We start from the raw sequence: 23,412 nt of genomic DNA, 5'->3' as shown, positions 1-23,412 counted from the left end.
TTTAGTGAATTTTACAAAGACCTCATGCTTTTCAGAGAATGGCGGGAGAAAAAAAAAAGGTGAAGCAACAAAAATCAGTAAAATGCAAACTCTCTATCTCATATTGATAATTCTGAAAGAAGAGTTTCTATACCATAGTTCAGAACAGCAAGAGGCAAAATGTGAAGAAACTCAAATTTTTCAAGTGTTATATGAAGACAGCAACTTAATGCCCTGTTCATAAATGTACCACTTCTTCCTTTATATATCAAGGTAAATACATTCCTGAGATAGTTTACACAACAGCTGCAGAAATTCATACCAATTAGCCTGCGTTCAGGAGGAAGCTGAACAGCTGTCTGATCTGCAAATCTGCAAAGGATCATGTGCTCCTAGAAAAAAAAACAGTTCAGTAATTTGGTCCAGTAGCATTTCCCTCTTCCAAATAAAGTAAGAAAAATGTAATTAAATGTTTAAAAGTATCAAAACCACTATCATGTTGAAGACTATATTTCTAGAAAAATTATCTGTGTGCAAATCCTAATTTTGATACTGCTTCAGCTTGTAAATATGTGTATAAATGAAGTGTTTGTAATCACGACCACATTTCTGCTCATGAATATTTGTTTCTTGCTAAATTTTCTCTAAGTCTCTGCAGCAGTTAAATTGGATGCAACATATACAAGATAGCATTCTTCAAAGACATATTCCAGACTAATTTTGCCTTCAGTTATGGATGAGCAACACAGCCTTCTTTTAGCACAGTCATCATGGGGCAGCATCTCTGCATCAATAAGCAGCCAAGACAAAATTCTTAAATAGGTGATTTGAACTACTGCACGTTTCTCCCAAGCAGTGATTTTGAATCCCAGAAGAATTGCCTTGTGGGTCAAGCTTCCTCTGCTCTGCCAAATCCATTCAGGATCAACCCAAAAGATCCTGAAGACAAAATTGATCCTGAAGGCAAAAAATACCTGGCTGTGAATAGGAAAGTTCCCTACATCAAAATGAGCACAATTCACTTTCAAACCATCCCTGTTTCACTTAAAAGTTTCTGCAGAGGCTTCTACAACAGCTGCTGTTGATTTCTTCCTGTCTTGTCACCCAGGGGTATGGTGCAGTGGAGGGTTAGCCCCACCACCTTACTCCCTGCTTAGATCACTACACAAGCAGGCAGAACACCATCCTCATTTACCTTCAAAAAACACCACCTATGGTAGCATAATGGTTCCTCAACGACCAGCCAAGCTAAGGAAGGCAAGTTAGCCAGATGGTGAGAGAAAAAGCCTTGAAGGTGTAGCAATGAAATCAATGCTCTGATGACAGCTGTGCTCTTTGGGACAGCTGCAATATTAAGTACAGGACAGTAAATTAGAACCGTTTTAGAACTGTACAACATTCCCAAGTCTCCTATAATGTCACAGGGAGAAAACAGAAATGGACAACAACAAGAAGTGCTCTGCTAAGCAAAGCTTCCAGAGATATAGTTCTGAAAAAAGTACATGTGTCTTGCATCAAAAAGAAAATGTTTTTGGTTTTTTTGTTTGTTTTAATTCTTGTCTGATATAAAATGATGATTTTAAAGGTTTAGTTCCTGTAACAGATAGAGAGAGCAACTTCACCCAAGGATACTTCAGTACCCTTCAGTAAGGATACTTACTCCAGCTTTTTATTAGGGGGACATAAACATCCAAAAGTCTTCATTTCACAAAAAACTTGAATAAAATCCCATCTTCATATTAAATCAAGATGGTAACTCCCTGCACAGTACACTCCATCCAATTCAAAAATTTAATAGACATCTGACCACAAAAAAGTTTGCCCACATTTATAAAATAAAATATTATCGCTACTTGATACTCAAACATTATTCATTTAAACAAATTTACAATGTCTTGAGGAAGGGATATGTGTTCCCTAGTGCAGCTCATTCACACGAAGGTTTTCAGTTCACAGCTCCATAAGAAATACGCAAGCAAAATGAGAACATGTTATAACGTTAGGACTTAAACATGTTATGCCCAGTCAGTTCAGTTCAAATATGGTTATTTTTGTAGTACAAAAGAGCTGAAAACATTAAACCGAGATGTGACCACTGGAGAATGGAGGAGAAGGAGAGCCACAGGCAATGTGGCTGCTGTTAGAAGAGAAGAAGCAGTGATAGGCAGCTTGGGGAGAAAAAGAGGGATTCAGAGGAGAGGGAGAAGATCCATGTTAGCACAGAACCTCTCACCAGCCTGCAGGCACCCAACATAACCCAGCTCTTTGCAACATCAGGTTCTCAGCTCATCTGACTGGACCAGAGCCTCACCACTTAACCTGACAATCTGGACTGACTCTAATGCTTTGGCTTCCTATAGAGATGATCCAAAAAGTTAAACTAGAGCCCAAGCTATGACTACATCGTTTCCCCATGACACAGTCATTAAATTGTCACACTCCCTGCTGGCAGATATAAGAAAAGCATTTCTAAAGTAATGAAGGTAATTACAAACTGCCCAAAGTTTATGTGCATAAACAGATAACCTGCTTACTAGAACACCCAGGCCTTCAATTCATATTAAGTTTTCACAGCTGTATGTGCAAAGTTATTCAGTTTTACTTTCCAATTCTCCTATAGGGAGAGTGTCTTGACAAAGAGAGTCTCAAAATGTATCATGGCAGAAATCTATAGCTATCATAACCTTATTCTTTGCAGCTATAAACTAATGAATTACAGCATAATGTTCTCATAAAAAAAGTTTTGGAATTGCCAGACTTCTGGATGTCTTTTTAGATCTCACTAAAATGAAAGATAAGAGAAATGAATTTAAAATGGGAACTGGAGGGGGGTGACACAGACAACATCTGGCTAACACATGGCAGCTCTGGCTACTAGCCAATAACCTGTAACAATTTATTAATATGAAATATAAAAATGCATATAGCTAGCTGTATAACAAAAGTTATTTATAGCTAGGATTATTTGAGGCACCAACCAGCCTAGACCGTTTGTATAGACTCTTACATTATTAAGAGCAGCAGTATTTTTTAGCATTGTCCTTGGCCCCTGTGCCCTTCTGCAACACAAATAATAAAATGCCGGAACTTCTATAGTGTTGATAAACCCTGTGATTTAAACCTCCATGTATTAACAGATTAAGAAGAAAATTCACTGAGCTTTAATGAGATGATCACACTATCCCAGTTTAGGCATCCTGGACTTTACAACTGTCACCACTCTATACTGTCAACAGGTCTACTTTTAATAATAAGTTAGTAAATAAACCTTTTCTGAACTGAAACCTGAGTTCTTCATGATTATGTCTTAGAAACATATAAATGTGTTGAAAAGAATGTTAAATCAAGGGAAAAAATAATGGCAGGTCCAAATCCACTGTCCTGCTTTTATCATTTCAATCTATGGACATTCATTTCCATGTAAATTAGTAAAGCGTACATAAACCAGACTGTCATGAAGATAAGATTAGTGTACTACCAGGTAACTGAACTTCCCCATATAAGATGGCTTGAAATTTTCTGAATTTTTTAAATGCCCTCTTACTTGAGGATTAAAAAGAATAATCTCCATTTTTCTGCTACATATAGCACCTTTGCTATGCTCGCTGTCCCAAAAAACATTTGGATATTACAAATGTGTGTCTCGCATGTGTGTCTCGTATTTCTGTTACAAAGGATTATTCTCCGTCCTCAAAATTCATTTTCTATATTGTAAACACCAAGACCCTTGTCTAGGATTTGGCATGTAAACTTAGTAAAGTTTCTATGTAACCTTGCTTCTCTCAAATAGAAACATTTTATCTCCATGCCACATTAAGTGTATCTAACCTTCAAATTTCTGGTTGCTCATCACTAACTAGTTTAAACACACTAGACAAAGCTTAACAGATCAGTACCAGTTGTCTACTGTCCACCTCTCTGCTCTTGTTCTTTTTCACTCTCCTCTTAACTGTTATCTGCATGCCTCATTGATTCTTTCTCCCACATTTCTCTCAGACTACTTCCACACAAACCCTGGCTCCCAAGGGTCAAAACACATTTGAATATTTTTGAAATCATTTTGAATAACATTTTTAAAACAATACTGTATAAAATTCTTCCTGATGTGTATAAGCTCTTCCTACTTACTATGTCCAATCTTCTAGACAAAAATTAGAGGGAGAAATCTAATGTTTATCAGAAAATTATATCTATAAAAGCAATAATTTTACCTAAAACTTATCCGACATTTCCACAGTATAAACAGTTGTATTTAAGACCTAAATAAATTGGTATCCTATAATTGTTAACTGACACATGTTGAAGTATCTTAGGAATGGCTCACTTATACATTATGATAAAGTTCTTTTGTGGAGAAGCTATTAAATTTTATTGAAAAAAAAAGCCTTAAAAAATGGATGATGGAGGGAAAGCAACACAATGACATCTGCACTATTAATGAACATTTCACATAACACATGCTCCTCCTTGCAATCAAAAGATAACCACTTATATTTCATTTGATAAGAAGACCCAGTGAAATGCAGGAAACTGCACATAACCCTCTCCCCTCCCAACCCTTTTACATACCTTGTAGGACAAAATTTCTTTGAACTGATGACTGAAAACAAAAAAAAAAAGACCAATTCAATTAACATCTAAAAAAGCAGAGATGGAAAACAGAAGCAATCATTATATACTTGAACACATTTTAAACAAAATAGCAATATCTGTATCCTACAGAAAGGTATTCAAAAAACCCAGAAACCATTACAGTTCCAGTTCACTAGAAAAGGAAAAGTGTATTTGGTGTCTTCTTTTTTTTTTTCTATTGTATCATTCATAAAAATTCTCTCTTTAAATTATCATAAATGCTAACACAGATTTACTGGCATTTTCACGTTGTCACATGAATACCTTATATTACATGTACACAGCCTCAAGACATGCATATATTTTGTCTGTATCACAAAAGGTGCCTCTACAATGGAATTGAGTATAGAACACAGGCAATATGGGGATGTGGGCAGGCTATCATGTTTTATGACCATATAAAATAAGGAAAAAAGAAAAAGCAAACCCTAAAATGTAGCTCAAGCTAGGGTTGACATGTTATGAACCAAATAAGTTTCTACATAGGCTTATGATGTTAGATTCAAAATTTTAGCAAACACAAACCCATAATTTACAGTCTTGCAGCACCTACAGCAACAAAACTTTTCTAACATAGTGAGCATTTCCAGTCTTCATGATCTAAAAACATAACTGGTCAAAAGTTAAACAGTACCCAGTCAATTTTAAAACAAGTCAACAGAGAAAAGCTATATGCCTGCTAACTTTAGAATGCTTAAAATTTTATTGCGTCTTCCTTAAGAATACTTATTTGTTTTACTGTGTCACAAGAGAAAACAAAAAGGGACACATATAAAGAGATGGAAGGATCAAATTGACTAAGAAAACAGTGTTAAATGCAAAGTTTATCAAACTGACAAATTCTAAATATTTCTAAATATTTCTCCACTCACTCCTGTGACAGCACACTTCGATATTATAGAAAAATATGAAAAATATTTAACATGGATGCATAAAGTTTTTTTAGATCTGTTGATTCCTTTTAAGACATCATGTTTCAGTTTCTTATTTTACCAAATATATACCTAAGACAACATTGTAATTCCTAGCAGAATTAAATCTGATTTATCTTGGACATTCAAAATGCAAAGCTCAGCTTTATGAAACAAAAAACCAAAACCAAAAACCACCGAAACCACAACCCTCTTCCTCTATCTAGTTCTGCCTCAGAAAGCTGTTAGCCTCTTATCTTCTGCCACTTTATGCTTACCTTTTACATTTTATTTATATCAAAGGCATTAAAATTCTTAAGCCTAAAATACATGAGTATCTACAACATGGCAGATTAGAAGACAACAAAATATCTACACAGTCCATTGAAAAAGTATTAAAAATATGAACTGAAATACAGGCGAGCTTGTCTACTTGGGAATAAATCAGATGAGTTTCACAAGCAGTGAACTGTGGTATAAAGCAGACCGGTTTCTTTAAGCTGATTGCTTACATCTTTCTCCAACATTAAAATGTCAATTCCTGTTCTTACAGTAATTTTCATGAGTTTTCTATTAACTTTGTGATTTCAAGGTAAAAGGTCTGCATATTACACAGATTCCCACATACTGTATCTCTGTTGATGGTATAAAGTCTTCTGAACTATGAACAGATAAATCCAGAAAAAAACAACCCAGGAATTACCAATCTGTCTCTCTTTCAGGATGGGTTTGCAAAGAGAAACAGTTGCATTGTAACTGTGAACCAATTTAGCCTAGACACTTGCAATGATCTTCAACTGATTAGTTCTATACTCTTTTAGTATTTTCTTCCTTCATTTAAGTTCATATTTTAAAGCTTATCTTGTTAGCTTTAGTTTACCTTCGTGGATATTTAAACTTCACTGTGTTTTGAATGAAGCCATAACAACAAGGGGAGATGACAAAGGCTGCTCGTGCCTTGATGCAGTGTTCAATCACCATGTCTGTTGCCACACCACATGCATGCAGAGCCACCTACAGTGTTAAAAACAAAAAACAAAGAAACAAGCAAATTCTTTATAGCAATATTCTACATACAATCCTGTTGCAGTATTTTTTTGGTTGACTGAGTTATTTAAATATATGCGTGTCATGGTTTAACCCCAGTCAGCAACTAAGCACCACACAGCTGCTTGCTGACCCTCCTCTCCCCACCCAGTGGGACAGGGGAGAGAATTGGAAAAAAAAAGTAAAACCCATGGGTTGAGTTAAAGACAGTTTAATAGGACAGCAGAGGAAGGGAAAATAATAGTAACAATTATAAAAAAAATGTACAAAACAAGTGATGCACAATGCAATTGCTCACCACCCACTGACTGATGCCCAGCCTGTCTTCGAGCAGTGATTGCTGTCCCTCGGTCAACTCCCCCAGTTTATATACTGGGCATGATGTCATATGGTATAGAATATCCCTTTGGCCAGTTTGGGTCAGCTATCCTGGCTGACCCCAGCTATCCTGCACCCTCCCAGCTTCTTGTGCACCTGGCAGAGCATGGGAAGCTGAAAAGTCCTTGACTGGTGTAAACATAGCAACAACTAAAACATCAGTGTGTTATCAACATTATTCTCATACTAAATCCAAAACACAGCACTGTACCAGCTACTGGGAAGAAAATTAACTCTATCCCAGCTGAAACCAGGACAATGAGGAATTTTTTGCAGTGAAAGCTGTTACACCAAAGGCCTGGTCCTTAATTCCTCAGTTTTTCATTCCTCTCCTTCATATCTATGCTGAGGAAAATTTATGGCCTATTCCATTAACAAGGGAACCATCAACACTGAACAAGGGTCACTCACCAAAAACACTCAAAAGGTAGGTACACTGCATCGTGACAGCCAACCAATTAAACACAAAGCTCCAGAGAAATATTAAAAGAAAAACTACTGTGGTGATTAGTCAAAAGTTTTTGTCAAGCAAAAAGCACTTAGAAATACAGAGAACTATTTCAAAACTGGATTCCAACTTAGCAGTAAGAGAAGTAACACATATACCTGAAGGTCACATTAAAAGGACAACATTTAAGCATAAATTTTGATCATGTGACCGTAAAGTATTGAGTAAAAACTTTAGAAAACAAACATGGGGGGGGAAAGAATCAAATACAACTTGCCCTCCTTTTCTTTTTTTTCCTCCTTATTATTTTCTTTCTTTTTCTTAGTGATGGGCGCTCAAGCTAAAACTAGAATGCCATTCAATCACAACAACCACCTGCGAGCATTGATGTGTGTTTGGGCAACACATGTACCCAAATTCTTCATGCTCTGCTACAGAAAGGCAAGTTACTGCTGTACTCAATATATTGCAAGGAAATGCAAGCAGCTCTCTCCTATCAATACCTGTGATAACAAATGGGCCAGGTGATATGGAGGCATTACTTTCTCTGCCTTCTTCCATGTACTCAGTGGCTCAAAAGAGTAGGCCTGGTGCATACACATTGATCTATCTTTTCATTAAACTAAGGGCAGTTTTGAGGCACATTTTTAATTTTATGCAGCAGTGCAGATTTGTAAAACTGCATTGTTTTCTTTGCTTTTCGTTCACTGTAAATTTAGGAAAAAGGTTTAAAACTGCAAAGCTCAGATTTCAGAGTTCAAAGTTGTTTTTCAAGGCACAGCAATTGGAAGATAAAAACTTTGCTCTGAGATATAGATTAAAACAAAGACTTTTTTGTTTGCAGACTGCTTGATGTAAGCTCAGCTGAGCAGACCATTAATCATCAACTGAACTATAACTGCATACAGATGGTAACAACTATTCTTGTCTCAAGCAGAACATTAAAAAATTAATAAGAAAATAATTTCACAGTGAAAGTTTTCTGCTCATATGAATTTCACAAAAAAACTCCCTAGTTTAACATCAGAAATAGATTCTTAATATCACAGCTATTAATCATGGAATATAATTACAGTTACTTTCCCATCTATCCAAGCAGAAATCAAAGACCTCTGCTTTGCTTGCACGTTTGGAAAAGAGACATTAAAACAGCAGTGGATAAAACCAGTAGCTTTGCTGAGCCTTTATGAACTTTTACAAGAACTGATTTCTTCTTTGGGTTTCTCAGAATCAATTTAGTTAAGCGAAAAATCACAAATAAAATTCAAGACAAAGCTTTCTCAGGATCTCCTATATATTAAATTCACTGTCTGAAACAAAATAAAAAGTGAGGACTAATGCAGATAATGCATTTGGTTCACAAATCCATACAACAATAGACACAGGAAAACAAAGTGGCCCCTGAAGAGAGCAACAGAGCTAATGCAGCATAAGCCCATTGCCCTGTATTACTCCTCCAGCACTGAGACTCCCCAGAACAGCCTAGTGCACAAAGAAAAGTGAACGGAAAATAATGTTTCATGAAACCTCAGGTTCACTTTAGTGATCTTAAAAAGATAAGAACTCAACACACTCAAAAATATATGCTCCCCAATCAAACCTTAAACTTTTCAACTTGTTCTCACAAATTAGCTGAGATACTATGAGTACTATGTAAGTATTAAAAACAACTAAGATCTCAAAGACTCCTCTGGGTGTTGGCACGTAAATGAATGCTGCATGCAAATATTTGGAAAGCTTTCACTTTTAGATTGAAATCCTTTATTATGGCGGTTATATATAATAAACCGCCATTTATTATGGCAGTTGTACTACAACATGTAATACTACAATGTAATAGTAAGTTTGGCATTCAAACAGGTTGTTTCAGAACCTTGATCTTCATTACCCCAACAATTCATAAGGGCAGAAATTTTATGTGGAGCAAAAGGGGAGTGGTCAACACATTTTTCTGCTTTTGAACTCCTGGCAGATAACAGATAAGAAAATAGCTAAGTAATGCAGATTTGATGTCAAGGTAACTAAAATGCATATAACCATGTTCTAAATTAATACCAAAAGCAGAGTGATGAAGACCTCTGTCATGTTCATTTTTCTATACCTCTTTAAATTTCAAGTACTATAACCCGTGAATTTCTTGTCATCTTGTCCACCCTCACATTTACACTGTATTGTTTTACTGAAAATGGTGAAGTCGTGCAATGAGTGAATAGCTTTACAAACCTCAGAAGATGGGTTCAGAAAAGATGCAGTGCCAAACTTTGTACATATCTACGTATCATGGTATTATATTGTCATTTTTGTATCAGACCAGTGTTTATGACATAATCATAGAATCATTCAGGTTGGAAAAGACCTTTAAGATCATCGAGTCCAACTGTAAACCTAACACTGCCAAGTCCCACTGAACCATGTCCCTAAGTGCCACATCTACATGATACAAAGGCAGCTAAACTTTACATTTTTTACCTTCAAACACACCAACACTTGTGCTACTGGGCAGTAAACCAGCCAGCTCCTGTCTTAAACGTGGCTGCATAGGAAAGTTAATCCTGAGTTAATGAGCTAATTCTGAAGAGTGAATCATGGTACAATACAAACTAATTCTGAAGTTGAGATCGACGCAGGTCTCCCAAAATGGGAAAGCTCCAGCTTTGTTGAACAGGCTACAGAATCAAGTCAAAGAAACTGAAATTACAGGCCTGGAAATGAAGAATTTCCAAGTGAAATTTTCTGACATATACTTCAACATTTTCTTTGTCACAAAACTTAAAAGAGAGAATATAACACGTTTTTTAAAAATAAAAACCCCACAGAGATATTTAACTCAGTATTAACCTTAAAAATAGACCCAAAAAAATGAAGACAGGAACTCCAATGATCACAAAATTGGAGACTCATTTCACTGAAAAACTATTACACATTTCACACACAGAATTCAATAAATTATTAATGAGATCCTGATTTTTTGAAATAGATCTCTAGTTCATCCACTGAGATTTATATGACAATGTAGAACAGAAAATAAAGCTAGAAAATTGGAAATTTACACTTGGAAGGACTGGGCTAAAATAATTTATTCTCTCCTCTTTCTCCTGCACTTCATTTCTTTTCCTTTATTAAATAAACCAACCAAATAGTTAAACAGCACTGTTCATGTACCATAAACCTTCAGCATTAAACATCCTAAGCTACAGCCAAAACAGGCCCTTGGATGGATGATTTAAAGAACAGGCCGGCTCACACTGAAAGCTTGGGGCTTACTGCAGAAGTTTATATTCTATTAACAGAAAATAAAATTGGAAGACAGCAACCTTTACAGAGTTAAAATGACTACTTATGCCTTACTCTTCACTAGGGCTGCAGAACTCTGGAGAGGACATTAATCTCATTTACTTTCAGGTTCTAACATGGATGCTGTGAATCAGTATTCAAATCGCCTACTTTGCTCCTGCAGAACTCAGATTCCTGCTTTGGTCTGCTCATTTACAGTTAACTGGGAGTCACAATATCACCTGTTGACTGCAATAGGGTTGCTCAGCATGAGTCCTACAAAATTGAGATCTCATTCTGCCTTTATATATACAGAATCACAGAATCATGGGGCCATCCAGCCCCATAGACTTGTGTGTGTAAGTGGCATAGCAGGTCACTAACCATTTCCCCTTGGATTATGGGGGCTTCATTCTGCTCCCCGTCTTCCAGCTCAGGGAGCTGGGTACCCCAAGAACAACTGGTCTCGAGTATACTTTACACAATGAATGCACATGTATATCATTAGTATAACATTCTCTCTGTCAAGATAGTTCCTTCTCAGTTTTGCATCATGTAGTCTTGAGTTGTTTGCTTTATCTTAAAATGCTTTTACTGTCACCTAACTATGCTTCTGATCTCACTTTACTGTACTCAGGCTTAATCTGAGCAACAGTATCTTCAAAACCCTCTCCAGAGTATATGCATTAATGAAACACTGATTTTAAAGTAACATGATTAATCCAAGAATCTACCTCATTTTTTCTTCAACATGGTTAGGCAGCACTCCTATTTTGGTATTTGATTGGAGCAGGCACTTCTTTCTTCACTTGTGTAATATAAAAGTGATGCCAATTTGCAACAAATACTAAGTTAATACAGGTTACTATAACAAGGGTGCTTCTCATAGCATCAAAAATACCTGTCTGCAAGGACATACAGAATCTTCTTTTCTCAAATATTTTAGTTGTTGTAAGAATAATTAACCAGACACTGAAATTTTGGAGTGGAAAAGTTATAATCACTTACCCCAATGTTAAAAGTCCCATTAAAATAGTCCAAATTTGCTTGAATGAACCAAATGTTGTTTAAACCTAGTTCATCACTTCTTTCTTTAGCACGGATCAGAGACATCTCCTTATTTTCTATGAGCACCACCTAGATTTCATACACAGGAGAAAGTAAGGCAAAATAATACCGAGAAATCAAAGTTACAATACTACCAACAAGCACAAAACTTTGCAGTTTAGTTGAGAAAACGTCTAAATACTTGTGGCAGAGCTTGAGATCTCCAAACTGATTAGCAGGAAACCCAACAAAAAATGGAAGGCATTCAATACTTGCCAATATCAATCAGCTTGCAAATATTTTATTTTTTCCTATAACTTCTGTTTTCTCAGGCAAGCACACATTTGGGATTACGCTAAAAACTTGCATGTTTCAAATCTAAGTCCTCTGCTGAGACAATTGTATCATATTTATTCTCCCTATATGCACATCTTTTTAAGACAATTGTCAGAGACCAAAAGCTCATACCGTCTGTACTTTATATTTAGAATTTACCTGACAAGATGGCATCATATGAGCAAGAACAATTCCAACATGGCCCTGTGAAAACAAAAAACAAACAACAAAATTTGAGTCACTTTTCAGTGTCCCTGTTGTTGACTCATTACATGATGAGCATTCCCTAATCAGTGACAGAACCTTTGAAAGCAGCTAAAATTTCAGCATTTGTACTTTTGCTTTGCTTTGTGGCAGCAACCACCTAGAACTGCAAAAATGAAAGCTGAAAGAAATTGCATCATATAACAAAAATATACATTACCCCTCCACTGCAAAAATCCACAATCACATCTCCAGGCTTCGCAAGCTTTGTCACCGCTGCTACCAAATTATTCAATTGCTGCTGCTTCCTCAGAGCCCGGTCTCTAGACATCTTTCCTGGGGAAGACAGAGAAAATGCCTGAGCAGTGATCAGCATTTCTCAACATTGACAATTTTAAATGGGTAACAGCAAAGCATTGCAAATTAAATTTAAGGCTGAGACTAAAAACTGGTTGGAACACTTGGGCATCCAAATCCACTTTGAGATAAATTCACAAATATTTGGTAGAGCTTCCTCTATACCTTTAGCACATTTAAAACTTTACTTTCCAGCTGTTGCTGTTAATGTGACCTTAGGAACAGACTCATATAAACTGGAAGCAATGTTAATATAAAGTATTCAAATCAGTGTAAGCTCTAGCCTGATTATATTCCAAACCTGTGAATCATGCCCAGAAACAGAGCTCAAACCCATTCACAGTAAGGTTGCCAAAATAAATCCCTATTTACTATACCAATATACTATCCTCAAGCACCTTGTTTTTAAAAGTTGTACTCTTTCTCCTGTCAATTTTCACTTTTCATAATAAGCACCCCTGTTTATTTAAATGACTGTGTGTGCAAGGAGGTACTTCTCAAAGCGACTACTCCTGCGTCACAAAGTCTGGCTTTCCATCACATCTGTAACACAACCAGAAACTGAAAAACTACTACTTTCTTTCAAATGTGCTTGGTAAACACTGTTGCTTCAGATATAACGAACTTGTTTAGTCAGCACTTACATATTTGTGAAGAGGCATTTTGTCTCAGTGGGGCTAACAGAGTGCTGACAGACCTATTGAATATTCTTTTTGTTTGTTCAGAAAGCAGAGTTTGACACAGATACTGACAGTAAAAATATTCATGAGCTCATCTTTACAATAAGAAAAAAGGTACTGAAACAACTCTCTTGAATGAGTTTTCATGAAGGAGGTTTAGGTGTACCAAACATCCTAATGTTCTCTGAAATATGAACATGTTTCGTACTTGGAGCACCAGATTATATTTGAGTATGGGCACTCTCCAGTTTTGTATTAAATTCATTAACTTTGTCCATTAAAAATACATTTTCCTCAGTAGTAAGGAGTAGTTTAGAACAAAACGCACAAATCAGGTAAGTTTTGTGGTTACTACAAAAGCAGTTCAATTCGCATCATCATCATAAATTGCATATATAATACAGTTTATTGTTTAAATCTCTATCCTGAAAATGTATTATTTTGTATTATATTTTATTGTAAATAACATTTCACTTTACAAATAACCCATCAAATTCAACAAACTTATCAGATAAAATGATCACTACATTGCTCTGGGTAGAATGAGGAAAAAAAAAAAATCACTTTTCAAGATATTAGACTCTATACTGTGTCAGGGCAAAGAAAAGAGCAAAACTGACAACAGAAGGCAGAGTTCATTCTGCGTAGTTATTGCACAGACAGTCATTAAAAAAACAGAGCAATGATGTTTTAAAAAAAAATAAATTCCTAGGTGACTGCACTGCATGGCAACATATTAAAACATGTACTACTTCTTAATGGAGATTAAGAGATTGAACCCAACCTCCTCACTTCTTATCAGCTTTGTAAGTACAAAATAGTACATTTTATAAAAATAAAACCACTGTTACATTTCAAACATTTTTTACACTTTGTGAAAGTTACCATAAAGAAGAGTCCCAGAAAATTAAACTTTCTAATGATAAAAATGTATACAAGGACTGTGGATATGAAACTTTTACCACATTATGTAAAATGATAAATACATTTTAAGGAATCATCTCCTTCACAAGAGTAGATCCTTGGAAAAAACTTTTATGAAAGACTATACTGGAAACCCTAATTCCTTGTGTGCCAAATATCTATGTGAACTGCTCCATAGCTTGCCTCTAATTTTCATGCTTCCATTTGATAAACTAATGTTCAAATGTTCTCAACACATACAGTTCTAACTGAAGCCAATGGAAGATGCAGGCATTCCAGCATCTGCAAAATCAAGTGCTGTCATGGCGTTTGAGCTAGAAATTCAGTTTGTGAGGTCAAACCTATAATTTGTTAGGCAGACAGGTATTGTGATATTAACACCTAGAAAATCCTATACCTAGAAAAAACATACAAGTACGTTCTCTGCGTACATGTACGTGTGCGCACATACACGCACACACAATCACAATGGATTGTTTGAGTTTTAAAAAGGCCTCTAATGGAGGCTACCTGAGCAATAAATGAAAAGAATCAAAAAATCTACTTTATATTTGTCTGGTATATTCCCCACACCTGAAATACAGCTGTGGCAAGGGGGGCACAATTAACAGGGACTTTTATGTTGATAATACAGGCTACTACTTGGGTTTGTTTTCATCCAACCTATACGATTCTGTGATCTTACTGTTATTGTTTCAATTATTTTGATTCTACCTGATAAAGTAATTAATAAAACAGTAGTTGCTCTAAAACAAAAAAGAAATTACCAGAGGCCTTGTCCTTTTACGGAGGCAGCAAGAAACTGAGTCACATTTGAATTCTTTCATGTAATAAGCAAATGAGCAGCCAAGCAAGTCCAGACTTCCCAACACATACAGCTTCCTTAGAAGCCCACTAGGAGCTGTCCACACACAGTATCTACATCTGACTGTGATTACACAGCTGTGAGAGCTGTGACTACAGCTCAGCTTGGTAAATCTATGCTAGCTTTAAGTAACCCAGTTTGGACACCAACAGCAACGCTGCTATGACAGCTCTGCGTCTAGGGCAAGCTAGCCTTCCAAAAACCTATTCAGCTCCTATGCTGCTAAAACCCAAGCTACCGGCTTAAAATTAGCTTGGCTTATCTCTGTAAAGTGCAGGCACACTTCTACCTGCGGTATAAGCCTACTCTTGTGATATTGCAGGTCCAGAACTAGTGGGCAGCAGAAGCAGCAGGCAGCACAAATAGCAAGAAGGAAGCAGGGACATAACTCCTGATCAGTACTGGATAAAATTTCAGGTTCAGCTTAAAACAGAAAAATGGGCTTTCCAAAAGCATGATAAAAGCATAGAGTTTTTTGTTTGACAGAATTCAGTATGGACTTGCCCTTTTAACCTCAAGACACCCCAAAGCACACAGAATCCCTTAGTATAGAAATACACTGTGAAGATAAAAGGTCAGCTCTGTTCTCCAAAATGGGTTTGAACACAACAAAATTTGCCTCATAAGCTTAGGTGGCTTCATTTACACTGTAACTCATTTTTAGCAGTGGTTGGTTCTCACAAGCATTACCTTAAAAAAAAAAAAGTAACTTCAACCTTTCCAAATTTTCTTTCTATTCAGTGAAAACAAGTAATAAAAGTACTTGGAGCTCATTCACGGTATAAAGTTGCAAGCTCCCTTGGTGGAAAGCCTTCTGAATTCAAGGCTTCCTGAGCTCAAGTAACCACCGCAATTAATTTAATGGGATTTGTTGTAAATGCTTTTTTCCCTGGTAACTCTTGTATCACTCTCTTATATCCACTTTCAACTTCAATCTTCATAATTATGAGAGGGACCAGGCAGACAATTTTGTTTCCAATTCCTGCCTCTCAACAGGCATTAGCACAAATGTTCTGAGCCCTTTTCCTGCACAATACTGAAGGACAGACCAGACCTGTCATGCCACTAACAGCACAAAAATCTATGCAAGCAAATGCTCTTGCTTCCTTATCCAACTTATCTCCGTTCTTATTCTCCAACCCTAAGGTCTTCCCGAGAGGTCTGGGACTTATTAATATCAAGTACAACTCCTGAAAAACGCCATCAAATTTTCATACTGTGCAAAGTCAGCAAATAGATCCTAGAGTCACTAAAAATCAAAAAGTAAAATGATAACAGGTTTTACCAGCAACAACAGATCCACTACATAGTACTCAGCTGGTCGACCTCCTGAGTATTAAATTAATAAGAAACACTTTTGAAAAAATATTAGCCTATAGCCTTTAAAAACTCCCTAAAAATAAACTCTTCATGGTAACCAACAAACAAGGTTTCATCCACCCTTACTGTGCAGACAATAAGTAGCATACATTCCCTTGAAAGATGGAGAAAACGAAGCTCGAATCAATAGGTCTTTTGTCTGCTCTACCTCTGTATTTTGAGCTCGGTAGCTAGAATTACAGAAATACCGCAAGCTGTGACGTAGCCTGTAGAGAACATTAGTTAGCACAGCTGGGCACGCTAGTCCGTGCACGCTAGTCCTTCATTACAGCAAACAGGCAACACATTCAGCTAAAACTTCTGCATATAAAAATATGACAGCTCACTTTGCACTTCTCAGGCCCTGTGATGGTAAACAATGCTAATTGTTGTCTTCAAGAACAATAAGAGAGAAGGTAGCTTGAAATTTAGCCCTACAAGGCAAAACCTTGAAGAACGTGATCTTTACCCTACAATACACTGAAAGGCTCCCTTAAAATGCTTTGCTCCCTTCATAAGACCCCAACTGATAGATTGCCATACAATCCCAGAAAGATTTATTTTCATTTTTAATTAATGGTCACAACAAAAATATTTTTTTTGGCTTCACGAACCTAACATTACTACTAATTCAGCCCTTGTCAAGCAGAGCTTTAAAGTCTTTGTGGCGCTTAAAGGTCTTGCATTTTGGCACAAAGAAATGTAACTTTTCAGCAGGCAAAAAGCCCTTTATTTTTATATTGCTTTTTGTCAGTGTTCAAGTTCATATAATCCTTCAGTCCTCAAATACTACTTCCATATTTTGCAAGTTAAACTTGAAAACCCATTAAAGTTTCCTTAAATAAGCAAAACCCAAACACCATCCCTAAGACTTTAACCCTATTCAACTTTGAAGTCATAACAGTACAACAGAACACACAGCTACCAAAACATACGTATAACACACAATACATGCACTCTCCTATTCCATATAGCAGAATTGCATACTTCTATTGTTTTAGCAAAAGTATCTTTTTATTAGGTTTTCCATAACCCTCAGCTAACTAATTCAAATGATAATGTGAGTCTACTTTTCATGGAAATTCAGGCAGAGACTATTTATTGCTATATTGATTTAATCTTAGTACAGCAAAAAGGCTCAGTAACTATAAAGCAAAAGCCAAAAGAGACAGTTTTATTATTTTATACTAAGCTGAACACATTTTTCTGAAACCAATGAGCTTTTTTTCTGGTAGTTCCTTATGATAATACTCAGCTCATATCTTCTTCACTTTGATGATGTTACCTCCTGCTACACTATTTTTGGTACCTGTTGGGGGTGGAGGGGTTGTTTGCTTCTTTGTTTTGGGAGTAGTTGTTGTGGTTTTACATTATGGGTGTTTTTTTCTTTTTAAATATAGTATTTGTCAGATTAATATAATTGTACAGTGGTTCCCATGGAACTGCTAGAAAAAGCAGAATTCAAACAGATGAAGGATGCCAGTTCAGCTGACACTTATTTACAAAGAATATTCTTACTAGTCAGAAATAATAATACCTTCTTATAAAAGAACTCTGCCAAATCTTGCAATAAATACAATTAGCAAGGACAATAACTTTTCTATGGTCCAGTGGTCACCTTGGTTACTTGAACAATTCAACTTCTTCAACTTCAGCTGCTCTAATTCAATCTGTGTGGGCCAGTGCTGAGAGTTGAAGATCTTCCCTCCCCGTCTCCAGCCTGGGGCCACCTTCCAGCTGCCCCCTTTCACTGCACTGACATGTCTCCCTTCTCCTCCCTCCCAGGAAGGGAACTGTTAGCTTTCAGCCACTTCTGTTTCCTACTCTTATTGCATGACCACACCAAAAGAGAGATTGAGAAGTAGCAGGAGATGGGCCAGCCAGTCTCAGCATCATCTACATCATCATATGTCATGGTAAAGACCCAGCTGAATCGCAGTCTGAAATACATACATCAAAACGTAAATTTGCCAAATAGATATGTGAGAGGCAAGTGTATCTCAATCCCTCTCTCCCATCTTTTATAACGAAGGAGGGAGGCAACTTTGACCGGAAAAATAGGATTATTATCTTTTTTGAGGGGTATTTGAATTCAATACAGCAAATAGTGTGTTTGTGGTTTTTACACTTTGGTATAACTCAAGGTGGGGGACCCAAAAAACAAAGTGTGTCTGTTGAGAGAGAAGTCTGACCACATCCTGTACTGGGACTTGAATATCTCATAATTGATATAAATCTGTCCATTTAAAAGCAAAAAGTTACATTCTTCAGAGTATGGTTTCAGCTTTGGGAATAAAGCAGGCTCTTACTCCAGAGTAGCTGTAAAACAATTAACACTGCAAAATGTCCCTAGCTGATTCCTCATGGCAGTCTAGACTGTAGAATGACACTAACCTTGGCCCTCCACTTGTCAGGCTTGGTATAAATTGTTTTAAGGGAGTCCAACTCCTTTATTGTTACACAGCTTTGTGAAATAATTAAGTCTGGCTGTTTCCAGTGATGCCGGACTAAAAAGTGTTTGCTACTGGAAGTCTGCCTCTTATTTACAAAGAATGTACTCCTTTACCAAGTGCATTAAGTCTAAGAGTCAGACTTTGAGCTCTGACAGGAATGCAGCATTCAAAGGCTGGCCTCTAACACAGTAGTTTTGAAAAAGGATTTGCTTCTTCATCTTGAGAATTCTCTTTCTTTCCTTTGCTAAGAAAAATATTAAAGGAACACATAAATGTGAAAAATAAATTTGACTCCACTCAAAAAAGGAAGTCTGATCCAGACGAACGCTAAAACAAATCATTTGACATGTTAAAATGAAATTTTACAAGCTTATGAAGATATGAAATAGACTGAGAAGCAAGGCTGAAAATACTCAAGAAACGCAAAACCTGCTGAATTTGGTCAAAAAAGTATTTCTTATAATGGGGGATACTAAATCTGCTGGAATTGACAGTGACAAAGAAAATATCAGTCAAATTATTAAAAAAAAGTTTCACTGTTTTTACATTTTCCACTACATCAGTTCCCTTTAACATTCTAATACAACTAATTTGCACAATAGGTGAATTTTCCAAATCACTCTCATTAAAAAATAAATGGAAACATTTAACTCAGAAGAGCTTCACAAAATTTTAAAGTAGGTATTTAATTAGCATTTTCATTATATTGAGATATTTCTGGGTTGTCCTACCTGCAGCAATGTATGAAGACTAAGAATCTAATTTGCATTTTGGAAGGCCAGGGAACAGAATCATCAGAAACAAAAAGACCTACTTTGAAGCATCACAAAGTATCAAATAGCTCTGCAGCCAAAGCTCTATGCTGGAAATTATGTTTTATTGTAGAGAAAACTACAGCAAACCTTAATTTTTTTCTGTTTCATTCTTCTGATCTTGTTGCCTTTCCAAGGCCTTCTTCCTAAGGTATACTCAAAAGGCAGCTAGCAGGTGGGGAAGGTATATGCTTTTTGGCTCTGCAGACCATCTCATAGAGTTGTAATGTGATATAAAGACAGAGAACAAACCAAAAAAACAAACATCACAAATAAAGCCTATAAACTATCCTTCTGGAGAATGTATAGCATGCACTTTCAGTAAACAGATAAGGCCAGAACAGAAAACCTCAGAGCACACATTTTTTACTATATAAAGGCTTTTGTGATCAAATGTGGTGTTATTTTAGCTACAGTCAAGGGAGTAGGAGAAGAGAACGCTACAATGCATGGTTTAATATACATAGATATGGGGCAACAATAAAAAGGACAAGACAGACAACTGAACTCCACAAGAACATTTTATCGTTTTTTTAAATAGGAGTCCCTCCTGATCTTACTAACCAATCTGCTCTTTATTAAGGCAAGCTTTGCAAAATAGCTTTATCACTTCAGGCATTAAAAAAACCCCTTCATCTCACATACACTATCTTGGTGTAGTCTAACAAGGTCAGACAGCTATGAAAACTGACCTTTGACAACCTAAGCAGGAATTCGGTCTGTTTCCTTTTTTGTATTAGAGGATTTTAAACAACAAAGGAATGTCACCTTTAAAAAAATAAAGATCAACAGATGCCAGTAAAAAGAAATGAAAATTAATGCTGGGCTCCCCTGAATGTAACTATGTTCTACTTATAAAAGTTTTTGCTTTTTTTTCCAATTGCTCATCTTCAAAATTCATCTTCTGAATATTCAACAAAAAGCAATCCAGACAGAAACGGCTAACATCATTTTTACACCTCTAATCTAGTATTTACATTGTTTTTAAATTTTTTTGTACTAGATTATGAAGCTTCTATATGTACTCAAATTAATGAGCATTATCCACACTGGTATGTACTTGTTAGAGCCATGCTCATCTAAGTTTTTCACATTCTAATATTGCCAACAGCAATCTTCAGAAATATCATGTATCAGCACCTCTCCTAAAACACTAGATTAGCTCCAAAATTCTGAGCTACTACACATTTAAGACTGACAATGTCTGTTCATCCTTCTTCTCATTCTGAAGCCTTTGAGATTCATATTTGAGCTATTTTTCCAGAATCCCAAAGATTAGGGAAATATTTTGTTTTAAAATGAAAGCAGGCAATATTATACAATCATGGGATTTCAAGGAAGGTATCAAACACTGTGTCATGACAGAACTGTGAGAAAAAAATGACATTGCACTTACCCTTCTTTTGCTTCTTCTCCCATTTATTCATATACTGCCTCTCCTCACTCCTCTCTCTTTTTTCCTTCACTTTTCTCCCCTACCTTCACTTCTTTAGGGTCAAGATGCCATAAAGAGAAGCCAATGTGTTCAGAACTCATGAGCAGTTGCAGGACCTCATAACTGACCCTACTGGACTACATGACTGCGTGAGGTCCCTTCCAACCTGAATTATCTCACGATTCTATGAGTGGATATGTTACAGGTAGTAGAGAGTGCTAAACATCTTGCTCAAAGAGCAGGTGTCAGAGCAAACACAATACAGCACACAGACTTGTAACAGCTTTACAACAGTGATGTTCCTTTAAATTTACATCTCCTGTCCTCACTGTTGCTCCTGTACCTCCTCTGTTGCTGCTTTTCTTTTCTGTTATGTCACTACACCTGAGCAGTCAGCCCTTTTGCCTTTATCTTCCGCTCCTTATGTGCTCAAACCCATCTATCACTTATAGCAAAGTGTTTTGAGTAAGATGTGAGGAGGAAAGCACACCAATATAAACCTTAAAAGTGAAAGACGATACAACTTTTGGAAAAGAATAAAGGGAAAAGCAACCTCTGCTGTGCTAAATGTGGAAAAAGGTCTCTAACCACAAAAGGAGTGCTGTTTTACCTATACACAATATTGTACCAAATCTCAGCAACATCCAGGCTTGTGAGGCAGGGGCTGCTCACTTTCTGCAAAATTTCTTCAGATGAAGATGTCACTGCCTGACAATGAAACAAAAATAAAACGGTTTCTTTACCTCTCACAAGCCTAATATACTGATCGACAACTACTGTCTTGCTGAGAAAGGGGAACAACTAATTCCTGCTGAATTCAGTGCTCACCAGGGGCTAAGAGTGGTTGTCTTGCAGAAACAGGAGGAGCTCCTTCCCCAGCAGGAAACAGAGATGGGCCCCTGTTGAGGTCAGAACAAGGGCCAGAAGCCCCTGTCATTCACACTCACAGCTGTTCAGCAGGATCCTGCCTCCAGGGGACCAGCTCTTGGTAGTTAAGGGGCAGCTTATTCACAGTGCATGCAGGAACATAGCGGATTTCCCTTTCTGAGCTCCTCATGCTGAATATCTATAACTGATTGTTAAGGAAAAGGTAAGAGCTCAATGGCTCTGTATAGTAAGGAGTAGTGAGTCACAAGTAGGTGAAGGAAAGACCAAAAGCCACCTTCTGATATGTATCATCTCATTAATTCCCACCACAGCCTCTAAATAAGAAAAAAAATTTAAAATATTAGGTATATTAATAATTTGGATGATTCCTGTCTCTGATTTGCTTATCAATAAGAGTGAGAAATCCTGAACTACTAATTCAGAAACAGGAAAAGCTGGCTTAGAAGACATGATTCATTTGGCCCTTATGCGTCAAGCAATTGAACAGCTGGCTGCTGGACAAAGAGTACTTTCAGCTTAACTTTACACATCATGTCTGTTTACTGTACAAAGGTTAATGGCTGGAGGAATCTCTCCAAAACACTTACCCTGATGAAAAGGAATTTCATCCTTGAAATTTCATCCTGCATTTCAGTCATTACAAAAATTAAATCCCACACTGCAAAGGGTTTGATGACCAATTCATAATTCACTGACATTTTAATATGCAAATAACCACATCATTTCACAATGGCTGGATATGACTTCCAAACAGAAGGCATTCTAGTTGCACATGGAAAGGCCAAGGTTACAGATTTCTACCCTGTCTGATCTACACTGCAATTATCACAGCATTTATAGCTTGATCCTGTATAAATCTGAAGTTTATGAAAATTTTACTCAATTCAATCAATTTTACGGTATAAAATGAGTGTCTCTGGTATTCATGTGGTTTATGTTAGTTAAAAGGCCTGAAAAAACATTCAAGAGTTCATCAGAAATATAGGAATTACATGACTCCATCAAAAGGTTTTAATTCAGTAATAGTAACTGCTTGACCACTTAACTATTTTCCTTTAATTATTTTTTTTTCTGATTAATATTCTTAGCAAAGTTGGGGGGGGAATCAAAATGAACTGCAGTTTAGACAGTAAACACAATTAATTCCTTTGAATATCTAGCTAACTAGGATGTTTTCTATATAGTTCTGAAGTGAGTCATCAGCTTTGGATAAGTGCTCTTTGAATCTCTGATGTTGAAGGTTAGTATGCTTCTGCCAAGTTACCAGTCTACCAGTGTAAATGCTGATGATCAGCATTAAAATTTGTATAACCTCCAGAATTGCATTCTGTAATAAACAAACTTTTGTTATAAGAAGTACATATGACACATTTAAAAAAAAAAA

At 36.5% G+C, this 23,412-nt stretch overlaps 1 protein-coding gene across 7 annotated transcripts in view; it reads right to left on the bottom strand.

Annotated features, from left to right (window-relative positions):
* The window catches only part of GSTCD (glutathione S-transferase C-terminal domain containing), a 73,850-nt gene that overhangs the window by 5,686 nt on the left and 44,752 nt on the right, over positions 1 to 23,412 (bottom strand). For 6 of the 7 annotated variants that reach the window (XM_072861530.1, XM_072861526.1, XM_072861531.1 and 3 more), the window contains 6 exons: positions 12,476 to 12,591; positions 12,211 to 12,255; positions 11,677 to 11,805; positions 6,403 to 6,536; positions 4,549 to 4,579; positions 302 to 371 (listed from right to left, as the gene is read on the bottom strand). In XM_072861530.1, coding sequence (XP_072717631.1) covers positions 302 to 371; positions 4,549 to 4,579; positions 6,403 to 6,536; positions 11,677 to 11,805; positions 12,211 to 12,255; positions 12,476 to 12,591 — 525 coding nt within the window. The remainder of the gene's footprint in view (positions 1 to 301; positions 372 to 4,548; positions 4,580 to 6,402; positions 6,537 to 11,676; positions 11,806 to 12,210; positions 12,256 to 12,475; positions 12,592 to 23,412) is intronic. The other variant, XM_072861532.1, reaches the window with a different exon arrangement.

This window comes from Ciconia boyciana, chromosome 5 (genome assembly GCF_034638445.1).
Source record: "Ciconia boyciana chromosome 5, ASM3463844v1, whole genome shotgun sequence".
Taxonomy (NCBI): Eukaryota; Metazoa; Chordata; class Aves; order Ciconiiformes; family Ciconiidae; genus Ciconia; species Ciconia boyciana.
Note: the sequence above shows the minus strand (reverse complement) of the source record. Positions and strands in the feature narration are given on the sequence as shown.